Source organism: Argentina anserina, chromosome 1 (assembly GCF_933775445.1).
Source record: "Argentina anserina chromosome 1, drPotAnse1.1, whole genome shotgun sequence".
NCBI classification, from domain to species: domain Eukaryota; kingdom Viridiplantae; phylum Streptophyta; class Magnoliopsida; order Rosales; family Rosaceae; genus Argentina; species Argentina anserina.
The window spans coordinates 13,954,628-13,966,329 of record NC_065872.1 but is presented as its reverse complement, the minus strand read 5'-3'; the positions used below and the strand labels follow the sequence as shown (position 1 = coordinate 13,966,329).

General features: G+C 38.6%; 1 protein-coding gene across 1 annotated transcript; it reads right to left on the bottom strand.

Annotated features, from left to right (window-relative positions):
- Window positions 1–3,779: 3,779 nt before the first annotated feature.
- LOC126802363 (uncharacterized) lies at window positions 3,780–8,973 on the bottom strand. The gene is given in 18 exon segments (XM_050529985.1): window positions 3,780–4,236; window positions 4,239–4,396; window positions 4,399–4,494; window positions 4,497–4,671; window positions 4,709–4,754; window positions 4,831–5,156; window positions 5,336–5,375; window positions 5,377–5,475; window positions 5,477–5,501; window positions 5,760–5,965; window positions 5,967–6,001; window positions 6,376–6,771; window positions 6,774–7,095; window positions 7,176–7,297; window positions 7,375–7,491; window positions 8,089–8,265; window positions 8,420–8,703; window positions 8,802–8,973. Coding segments are annotated over 18 exon segments (3,030 nt in total). The 3' UTR covers window positions 3,780–4,002.
- Between the last annotated feature and the right edge of the window lie 2,729 nt (window positions 8,974–11,702).

Genomic DNA, 11,702 nt, shown 5'->3' with positions numbered 1-11,702 from the left:
CCATGCAATCCACTATTGGATATTCATTCGCTCCGAAAATCCAAATATAGGTCCAAACTGATTAAGTTGTCATGACTCATGATTGATATATATGACATCAGATTATACATGACGGAGCAGTGGAGCATGTCATAAGAAGATAATAACAAAGAAGTAACCAGGATTAATACAATTTAATTGGTTGTTTTCTCATGTGATTGATGTGAACATCCAGTCAATTTATTCAAAGCCTTGAATTTTTGTAAGGGTTGATAAATAACAGAACTTCCATACAAGCATGATCCAAAGGTTTGTGCGATTCGATAATACGTACACTACAGTATAAATTCAAATGCTACGTACCCAGTAGAAATGCGAATATGCGGTCATATGTTATATCACTTATTACCATGTCATGCACGCATGTATATTAGAATAAGTTTGGTTAAGTCAGAGAAAAATCCAGGTTCTAGTCGACGGCATCTTCAACTGCTAAGTGCTACATCTCGATCTCTAACTGTGACAAATAAAGATCGATCGACGTGATATTAGTTCTTAGAGGAACCCTCGGTTTATTAGTGAACTATCTCTCTCTCTCACTACTGAAAACCTGCTTCTTCTTTTTTAAAGGAAAACCTGCTTCTTAATCACTTGTGACCCTTGTGTGATTGAGTTCCCAAATAATAAGAAATGATTACAAGTAGCTCTGAAGCAGTGAAGCCCTATGAGCTTAGCGCTATGTTTGTACGTACGTACGTTGTTGCCTTTTGGCCCCGTTCATCCAAAAAACAAATCTAATAGACTAATAGTTATAATAATTTTCCTTCTTGGTCTGAATAGTAATTAAACTAGCTACCTATATATATATATGTACGCATCGAGGAGACCATGCATATGAGGAAGACAGCCTTTCTCTCCACGCCAAGCTGTAGCCTCGCGGCTCTGGCCAGTCTTAGTCTCAGTTCGTACGTACTGTTCAGGTAAAGGAAGGACGAAGAAGCATGGGGACTAAAGTGACTAACTATAGGTACAGTCATACTCATGAGTGATGAGCATATGTATATAAGTTCAATCTACTTTTACTGTACGTACGTATAGTTAATGGAAGACATTCATTTCCTTTGAAAAATGACAGTTCGATAATAATTGACGGTGGGGGGAATTTAGCGTCAGAACTCAGAAGAACTAATTAGCTATGTATGCCTAGTGATGAGCTGAAAAGTTGATCAGAATTCAGAAGCAGCTGACATATGCGTGCGTACTAACCTCACCACATTGTCGGTATCTGTAATTATACATTTATACTCCCACTGCACTGGGGTCTCCGGGCGTGAAGCTTCGATTGTAACAAACTCTTTGCCATTTGGAGCCTTCCTGCTGCAGAATATCTCTTACGTACGTGAAGTATACGGTATACCTATGGCCCATTTAAATATCCATATCGTACTCTGAGCAGAAATAAATACCAATTCATATGTAACACGTAAATATAAGGAAAATCATGTAGCCATGTACCTAAAATCAATATGGATGGGATTGAAGAGAGACCATTTTTTAAAGGCGTTTAGGGTTAATTGAAGTGAAAGGCTTTTGTCTAATTTAATTGGCTTTTCTACATGAGCCTCGGTTACGACTTCCTACTATGAGATGTTCTTTGGAGTGATTGGCTTTGAATGGTCATATTTTCAGTTAGGCCTCCTTATTTGGTCCTCGGATTCGATAAATTCATGGAAGTCTACAAGTCTGATGAGTTTTTATCCGGTCCGGCCCGCAAGAAAACCCGCCAAAGCCTGTTTTCGTGGGTAGAAGGCCGGATTTAGTTTAGAGGTGTAAAATCCGGTCTGGCCCGTCAAAAACCCGTAAGGCCCGGTCCGTAAAAGTCTGTCAAAGAATAAAATAGTATACATACATAGTCTATTAGGTTTAGAATAAAACTATCGCATTATGAAACGACTATATGAAGAAAATTTCTAGAGATTGATCGACACCATCCGATGTGATCGGTATATATATTTAATGATCATGTAAAAATTTCATCTAATTCGGACCTCGTCTGACCGTCGGAATTTCCAATAAACTGAAAACACCACTAATATGTCATAAGAAATTATCCATTACCAAGATGCGAATGCCGTTTGCATATCTAAAATAACCTAATTTTTGTCACTGATCGTGCACGGTCGCACCAAGGAAACCATTTTGGCGAAACCCTAGTGAATGAGGTTTTAATATGTCAAAATGCCTCTTTTTTTATTGACTATAGGTACAAACGGTCAAACCATGTCTAAAACGGACAAAATTTTTACGGGGTTCTTAAATATATATATCGATCACATCTGCTGGTGTCGACCGACCATATTTCGAACTGGAGTTGTCGATCGCCAAAGTGTTCACTAATGTTCATAACCTTATATTAGGTTTAGAATAAAACTATCGCATTATGAAACGATTATGTGAAAGAAACTTCTCGGGATTGATCGATACCAGGCGATGTGGTCGGTATATATATATTTAGTGACACTGTAAAATTTCATCTAATTCAGACCTCGTTTGACTAGCGGAATTTCCGGTAAACTAAAAACACTAATAATATGTCCTAAGAGAAGACCCATTACCAAGAGGCGAACACCAAAAGCGGGGTGCATATCTGAAATCGCCTAATTTTTATTACCGATTATGCGTAGTCGCACCGAGAAAACTCATTTGGCAAAGCCCCAGTTAATAAGGTTTTAATATGTCAAAACGCTTTTTTTTGTTGACCATAGGTATGGACGGTCAAACCATGTCCAAAATAGACGAACTTTTTACGGGGTTCCTAAATATATATACTGATCACATCTGCTGGTGTCAATCAACCATATATTCAAACTGGATTTTCCGATCGCTGAAGTGTCCATTACTGTATGATAACTTTTATATTAGGTTTAGAATTAAGCAGCACTGATATGCCTCACAACTCAGTATCGCGACACGGACACAATCACGATACGCTGGGTTATTTCCTCTTTTGAGTTTCAAGAAAAGCAAAAAAGATGAATCTCATTCGCACCTCTTCTCATATTTGAGTCTCTTGCAACCTCGACATCGTCCCTGATTGAAAGGATTATTATCGATCAGGGAACCTCACTTCATCTTATGAGAGTAGAAGCAACTATCTAGCTTACCATGTGGATGTATGAAGCAGATAAAGAATCGCCCATGTTGCAGAAGATGCATATATCCATATATAGAAGTAGCTTACTCTATCCGTATAATATTAGATCTGATTTGAGATGGGATGAGGAAACTGAACTGATCATGATATATAGGATCAAGAAACTAGAGACGATTATGATACTGGTCGGAGCACTGTGTTGTCTTTGCTCTGTTAGTTAAAACCAATATGAAAAGGGGGATACGGAGGAGATGAATCAAGAAAGACTACGTGGGAAGTAGGAGATGATCGGTGGTTGAGGGAATTAGTTTATCATTGTTGTTTGTGAGAGATAAAGAGAGAGTGCCCAGTGGGAGAGAGATCAACATATTGTGTCCTCGCACATTTGGACCATATTTTTTCTTTCAAGTATTTTTTCTAATTGGATATATATATATAAGATTAATATTTAATTAATGTGTCCAAAGAAAATTTAATTTATCTGTGTCTAATACGAACACTCGTATCTGTGTCCATGTTACATAGGTTTAGAATAAAACTATCGCATTATGAAGCGACTATATGAATGAAACTTCTCAAAATCGATTGACACCGGCCGATGTGATCGGTATATATATTTATTGACAATTTAAAATTTTCATCCAATTCAGATATAGTTTGACCGTTATAATTTCCGGTAAACTAAAAACACCACTAATATGTCCTAAAGAAGGCCATTACCAAGATACGAATGCCTAAAGTCGTTTTTGAAATCACTTAATTTTTATCACCGACCCTAAAGACTAACGTCCTAATTCTTAAACCAAATTCCTAAATTAGATCGCTAATTTACAAAGGCTTTAGTGTAAAATTTGGTTAATTCAACATTCTCAGGGATCGTGTCTAAACTCTAAAGCCTTTGTACATGCATCAATGACATCTCCAAAACCAGTTGCTACAGTAGCCAGCTGCAACGGCAACTTCAAATCTCTTGTCCGTTTCAACAAGCATCTAAACGACCTCCCCAGATCCTTCGCCCATTCCGCTGGCAACCAAACTGAGAACTGAGATTGGTCCCCTCTTGCTGACACCTCGGCCTTATAAAACCTTGCCAGATCAACCAGAGCATTGAGGGCTGGCGGGGAAGAACAACCACAAAATCTACCAGAACTTCTGGTTTGAGCATCTGGATCCAAAGTACCAAGGCCCATTCACTTGGCTGATTAAGATCATAGGCTTCAGCAACAATGAGGGCCTCTTGGAAACGAGACTGCTCAACTAGGCCCGCCTGGCATTGGTTTCGGATCGGTACAGCCAGTGGAAATCTTGCATGCGAATCTGAAGGGACAACAAGGAGGCCTGAGCACATGCTCTGCGTGTTTGTTGCCAGCATCAATGGATTTGTGAACTTCAGCAGCTTCAATATAATAACGCATGGAGTCTAGAAGGTCCTCATTCTGATCCTTGTCAAAACGAATGAACCACTGCTCTGATGACTGCTCGGCTCGTGACTCCAAAAGAGCAGCCGTTTCATGTTTCATGTCAAAGTGGTTGTAGACCTGTGGAAAAAGGAGTGAGGAAACAAGATTTCACAACTAATTGTTTCTCAACATATAGGCAAGTAATAAATTCATTGTATAGCCTTATTCAAGCTGATACAATGAAGTAGCTAACTGAGTAGCTGGTATACCAGTACATTGCCCTAACAACATATTCACTTTAAATTCTCATGAACTTTAAGAAGTGATGTCAGAACAGCCATTCGAAATCCACGGATGGCCTCAGCAGTGCCAGCATTCGTATTTGCAGCAGCTGAATACTTCTGAAGAAGGAGATCCAGTTGGCCATTTTCAACAAGAGTTCCAAGAATGAAATTGAGGGCATGGAAGTTCCCTACTCTAGTTATCAGACGGGCCAAACATGAAAAATCACCCTCAGACACATAAGCTTCGACTCTGGTAGCTGCAAGGGCTACAAGAACATCAACTCCATCAAGGCAGGATGATAGTTTGTGGAAGTGGTGTGACAATATTAGAAGCTCAACCTGAAACATTGATAACAGATGAGCATCAACCGAAGAAATGGAAAAAAAAATCTCATGAATCGTTGCACATCACTTTTGTCTATCGAGGGAAAAAAAATGTTACTTCGTTGTTTTGCTCAAATAATTTGATCAACCAGTGCAAACAGGACAATTAAAAGATCTGTCTCTAGCATTAGTACGTCACAGGCATGTGGTACTTCTTGTCCAGTAATAACCAAGCACTAATGCATGCTCAATTTCTTGTTCCGAAGGACAAAGCTCTTCCCACTTTAAGAAGTCTGAAAACCTCCAGAGTAATGGAGCAGGTCCTTTTTTTTTTAGAATCCATGTATCCTCCACGATGAGCTGCCAGGAGCACGCAGTTCAAACAAACATTAAACCATAATTTGTAACTGTATGTCTATCCCAATTTACCTTAAATTAAAATAATTAATTTTGCACCAAAGATTAATATTAAACCCCCCTAATTTGTACAGGACTATTCATATAACTAAAAGTATACCAATTTAACTTCGTATCACTCTTTAATGTTGATTGAAAGACCCAAATTCAAACATATATTAAACCAGGCCAGTACTTTTTGAATCTAGGTAGGTGAAGTACTAGTGAAAAGCCCAACCTTTAGAAAGGATTCTGAAAGAATCCGAGCAATACTGGCTGCAGGCATTGTATGAGTTCTGACAGGGAGATGTGCCTCCTCAAACGATTCCTGTGCTTTAAGGGAAAGCAGTTGCAGTAATTCAATTGGCTGCTTAACAAATGCCTCCGAAAATGAAAGACCTAACATACATGCTGCTTTGTTGACTGCTACCTTCAGTAAAAACAGTTGCTAGACTCTCCAGGACCTGTAACACAAAAATTCAGTTAAGTACTAGAACAGATTATAATATAGTAACTATACCCCTGGCCTATCTGAGAAGCAACACTGCATTGACTTCAAAAACGAAAAAGGGGTCCAAACTTGGGGTTTCAGTCTCACAATTCACAACAAAATGAACAAACCACATCCAATAAGAAAAGATATCAAAACAAGCTAACCCGCAAACAAGTCACACCACCACAGCTACAAATGTCGTGAAATCAAGAAGAAATATCCCATAAAATCTACTAAAACATTGATTAAAATCCTAGTCAATCCTTTAGACACACAAGGTGTAGGACATGAGCACTGAAGAAAAACAACACTCGTGTAGTTGGCAAGAGAGATTTGGACACAAACCTGCACTGTATCAACTTCATGTTGCATGGTCATAATATTGTGGGACTGAATAACTGCACGTACTTCTTCATCAAGCATTGCTACAGATACCTTTTTATTTGGAGTGGACATAGCGGCAAGTTTCAGCGCAGCATCCACAAGTAAAATTTCTGAAGGTACTTTTACTGGAGAGAGCTTGTGCTGGAGTTGCTTTGCAGCAGCTATCTGTCCGAATTCTAATAAAGAAAGAACAGCTCTTTCCAGCTCTGCAGGTCCAACCCTTTCCTCCCAATGTGAAAATGACATGTCTGTTTTTAAGTTTTCATCCTGAGACTGCAGCTCATATCTAACATGAAGAGAATTAGAACCCTCATCAGGATCAGCACTTCTGTCTAGTGAGTCCAGTACTGGGCTACTGGCCGTCTTAATGGCACATAGCCTTTTGCCCTTCGTTTTGTCTTTGTACTCCCTGCTGTTGTGGTTGGAAAGCTAACATCTGATACTTGGTTCTTGTGATATCCCTGGTTATTTTCCCTTGCATCCTGTTTCTCTACGGTTCTGTTTCTAAATGTACCAATGTGATTGTCCATCTTTGTTATGATACTTGCTGTTCTGTCAATGAGATCAAGGATGGAACTGCTTAGATTGAAGTCTCCTTCACTCTTAACCTGTGCCTCTGATTCTACAGCCAACAGCCATACTCTAGTCTCGATTTCTCGAATCAGATGAAGTGGATAAACTCTGATGAAGACAGCACCAATCAGTGAAGAACTAAGCAACCAAAGTTGCGAAAAAAAACAAACATGTTATAATCATCTTACGGTTTGGACAGAGTGATCATTCCGCTTAACCATTGTAGTGAAAGCAGCAACAGCTCATGAAGCTCCCTAGCTGGAAGATCTTTTTCCAGAGCGTCTGCATGCTTGAGGAAAAATAGCCCAGCCTGGGAATCATCTAAGCAAATTTAGCAGAAACAAGAATAAGAAAAATCTGGTGACAACAGTTTCTCAAACAAAGTACCTGTAAATCAGGGAAGGAATATCTGATGAACAGGATTTGGCAATGCCCCCATAAAGCGATCCTTTCCTCGGGAACATCCCAAAGAAATTCCTTCCACTCAGCTACCATGGATTCAGCCTACAGAAGAAAAAATGAGAGAGAGAGAGAGAGAGAGAGAGAGAGAGAGAGAGAGAGAGATGCTAATAGAATTTACAGCATATTACGATTCTAACTTTATTATTTAAAATAATGATTCTAACTTTATTATTTAAAATAATGACTATCATCATAGCTCAACTGAGTCCTTAGGATGTAAACAAACTACACTCCAAAGGACAGGTTACTGGTCAACTGACTAATATCAGTATCAATCTATGATCAAAATATATAATGACTTATCGAGTATCTTTTCAAAAAATATATCCACTAAAAGTTGCCTTCTATGTAGTGTGTCCTAATAACAGTGAAAGACAGAAATAGGATACTAAGTTCAACATGACTTGCCCAGCACCGACCTCAACTCCTAAAAGAATGCACGATACATCTCCATTAATTGTCTTTATTTTTTCTCAAGACAGAATTTTTTTTATCAAATCAAGACAGAAATTTAGTGAAATCAAGCTGTGTAATCACCGTCTATGGAATTTCTAAACTTGACACCACATAATTGGATACCTTCTATTCAATAGTCTTTTAGAAAGATACTATGCCAAGAAGATATATATACTAGATTACCTGTGTTTCAGTTACATGATGAACAACAGATTTCCAAACTCCGGCACTGGCCTCCAGCTGTCTGGCCCAGTTGCGTGCTTGCTCCCAGTGCCTATTACTTTCCGGTGTTGTTGCAAGTGCACCATCATCTAGAGTTTCATTCCCCAGTTGCAAAGCATCATCCTTTCGTAATAGTGGCTTCAGAACTCAAGCTGGTAGGTTCCCCCACCTCCATATTTCCAACTAACGAAGCAGAAGGCCCCCACTCAACCCACCTCCCTTGCCTATACCCACCTTCCCGTGCGGTGCTAGTAATTGAAGTATTTCTGTTGGATTCAACAAAAGCATGGACCATAATACCTTGCTTGCCACACACAAACAAAAGTTCTCTAAATAACGCATCATTGTGCTGATTATAAGTGTCCTCACAAATTCCCCAAGCCAGAGAGTTAACATCACCAACAAAAGGGTAACTCTGATCTCTTAAACTATCCCCTCCAAAACTCAAATCATTATTAACATCTCCAACTGATCCAGAAGTGCACGGCAAATCCTCCCTTGTCGAACCTGACCTACCAGGCTCTGTCTCTGGACTTTGGAGACTTTCATCAAAATTACTCTCCAAATTATAATTACCTGTAAAAACCCATAGACACGTACAAAAACAGAAATGAAAACAATGATATGACAAGTATCAAATAAAACACATGAAAATGAAGGTACTAGAAACTAACCTGTAAGTAGAGGAAACAATAAAGCCTCACACTGATATAGCAACAATAGTAACTGTCTTGTAGGTGAAATGTAAGCTACAAGGAACTCTGACAAGTTTAGCTGGGGCTGAGAAGGGTCCCATTTGAGCAACTGAAGTATAGCAGGTCCTTTATCACCCAGTGACATATCCATTTTGATCCTTTACGTGTATAAAAGTATATCAGAGTTAGGTAATAGAAATTGAAAGGATAGACTATCACAGAATCTCATAACTCCATTATGAACAAAGAGCAAGAACAGAACTCGGCAACCAATACCATAAGACCAACAAAATTAGTGCAACCTCACTTGATGTCTAAACAATAAATCAGGATGAAAAGGAAATAAAAGCTAAGAATGGTGGCATGTATATGTGACTTTCGAACCAAGCATTGTATGCAGAACAATAAAACACTAGATTGAACCGAAGTCATTGATTTGTTTACAAGTAAAATTCAACTGAAGCCATATATTTTGCAACTTATCATTCGCAACAATCAGCAGTTTGAACCTATGCAAATCTGAATTAGAACACTAACTCTTTTCCCTAATTCAATCCTAATTAGACTAGAACTTCAGATTCTACATGCTTCTCCTTAACCCCATCAACATCACAAAGTCCACTGACACTAAGAAAAGGGAAGACCCAAGAACAAACCAATTAACAGGAAACCAATCTGATTCATATCACCCATAATTTCATCAATTCAAATCAAATTTGCAATACCCAAATTCCCAATTACCTTCAAAATCTAAACTTGAGTGACAAAAGATGGATGAAATCAATCTTTTCTTTGTAACTAAACCAACTATTCTCACCAGTTCTGGTTAAGTATTGTCAAAAGCTATGCAGAGGATGAGGGAGGAAGAAGAGCAGAGATTGACCATCAGAATTTGAATATTGGGAGCAAGGAGAAGATCAAAGAGAGCATGCTTAAGAGAGAGCAAGGTAAAGACTGAACAAGATAGAACGGGGGGCTCTCTCCCGTCTTAGCTAAGGTGCAGGTTTTGTTTGCCTCCTTAAATCTCATCTTTTGGTGCTTAGCTAGTGCTACTTAACCCAGTACCACCTACTAAAACGTGCACTACATTCCTAAGCTAAGCCAAACAGATATGATAACCTAAGCTTAAACAACTGGAAGTAACAATTCAAATCAACATCACTACAATCTTATTAAACAAAAGATTTCCTAATCCGAATTTGAAACTAATCGTAATCCGAAATGAAAGTAATTGAAAGCAGAACAGTATGGAAAATTCAAATATAAAAAACAAGAGGAGAGGGTTCGAGAAAAGCATCGGAAACTTGTATGGACTGCTCAATTGGAGCAATCACGTGGCAAAATCGGAAGCGGTCTCCATCACTAGGGCTTCTCCAGAGCTCACGAAACTCTCAATCTCCTCGGAACGGAGGAGTTTGGGACGGTTGATGACTGGGGGTGAGGTTGAGAGTGGTGAAATGAAGCTCCGCGAGGGCGGAGAGGAAGCACCGGCGAGTGGAATGAGAATCGCGCTGCGGCGGAGTGGTTGCCGGAGACGGTGATGCAGAGACGGAGAAGAACCGAAAGTGACTCTGCTGGTGGTGTGATGGGTTGAAGAAGGAGAAGAGAAGAAGATGTATTTGAGGAAGTGCCGCACATGTCACGCACGTGCCGGTAAATCTCGAATTTTGTCGTTCTTCCAATTTAGGATAAAACCCAAATTGTTACTGTGCTCGCCACCCTCAATTGGTAAGAACTTTGATTACCTAAAGAATTGATGATTAATAGATTAATTAACAGAAAATTGTTAGCCTGACGAATTGATGAATTTTGAAAAATTATATGCTACTTCAAGCATTGATATTTAGAACCATTATTAAATTGATGAGTTTAGTATTGCATATGCATTTGATTTTGTTCAAAGTTGTCTAATCTTTCCCTTTCTTTATTCCGTGTGCCAAATAAATCAGGATGTGAGCTCATGCTCAATGCTCGATTTGGTTGTACAAAGTAAAAGTTTGGGTAACCAATTGCTTTATGTTTGTAAATGTAAATGATTATTGAAGGTCAAATATTACCTATTAGAATGATGTGATGATGAGATTGTTGAGCAAAATGATATGATTTTTGAACAGCACACACACAGGAGAAGGATGTGATATTTATAAAGAAAAGAAGAAAATAAAGAATCGAGAAATGTGAAAAAAATAAAAAAAATAAAAAAAGATAAAATAGCCTTTAAAACAAAATAAATCTGTTACAGAGTTAATAGAGTTATGAACTGATGTTGATTATTTGAAACTTTATATGATCTTGTTAAAACGTGAGATACCAAAGTCACTGGTGTGAAAGTTCATACACTGTTTGCATAGTTTCTCTCTTTCGTTTTCGTTTACAATTTTTTCTAGTTTGGGTGTTGAACATGGATTTGTATTATGCGATTGGTGTCATCTAGAGTTTTGACCGAGATAGTCTTGTATAACCCCTTTGTACCAGAAAACAACAATCCTTATTTCAAACCTCAAATTTTCACCATCAGTATGGATTACAAAAACTGTTTTTGAAACATAAGAAATTGATTACATGTTACAATCACTATTGTCAGTACGTGTGTACCTTAAAAAGTGCCCTCTTATGTTTTGCTCCAACTCCAAGAAGATTACTGGGCGCCACCTGCAACTCGCAACCCTCCTCTACAATGGCCACACTGTGGGCTTAACACAAATAGTTCTTGCATAACTCTATCGTATGATGCGTTCACTCACTATGGAACCTCTTGATTATCACAAGCTCTCGGGGCCCATGTGGATCATAGACCTCTGGATTCGGGTCTACTTTGTACAATTGCGGAATGAAAATGCAAGGGACTTTCGTCTGAATCAAGTATTGGAAGAAGCATTT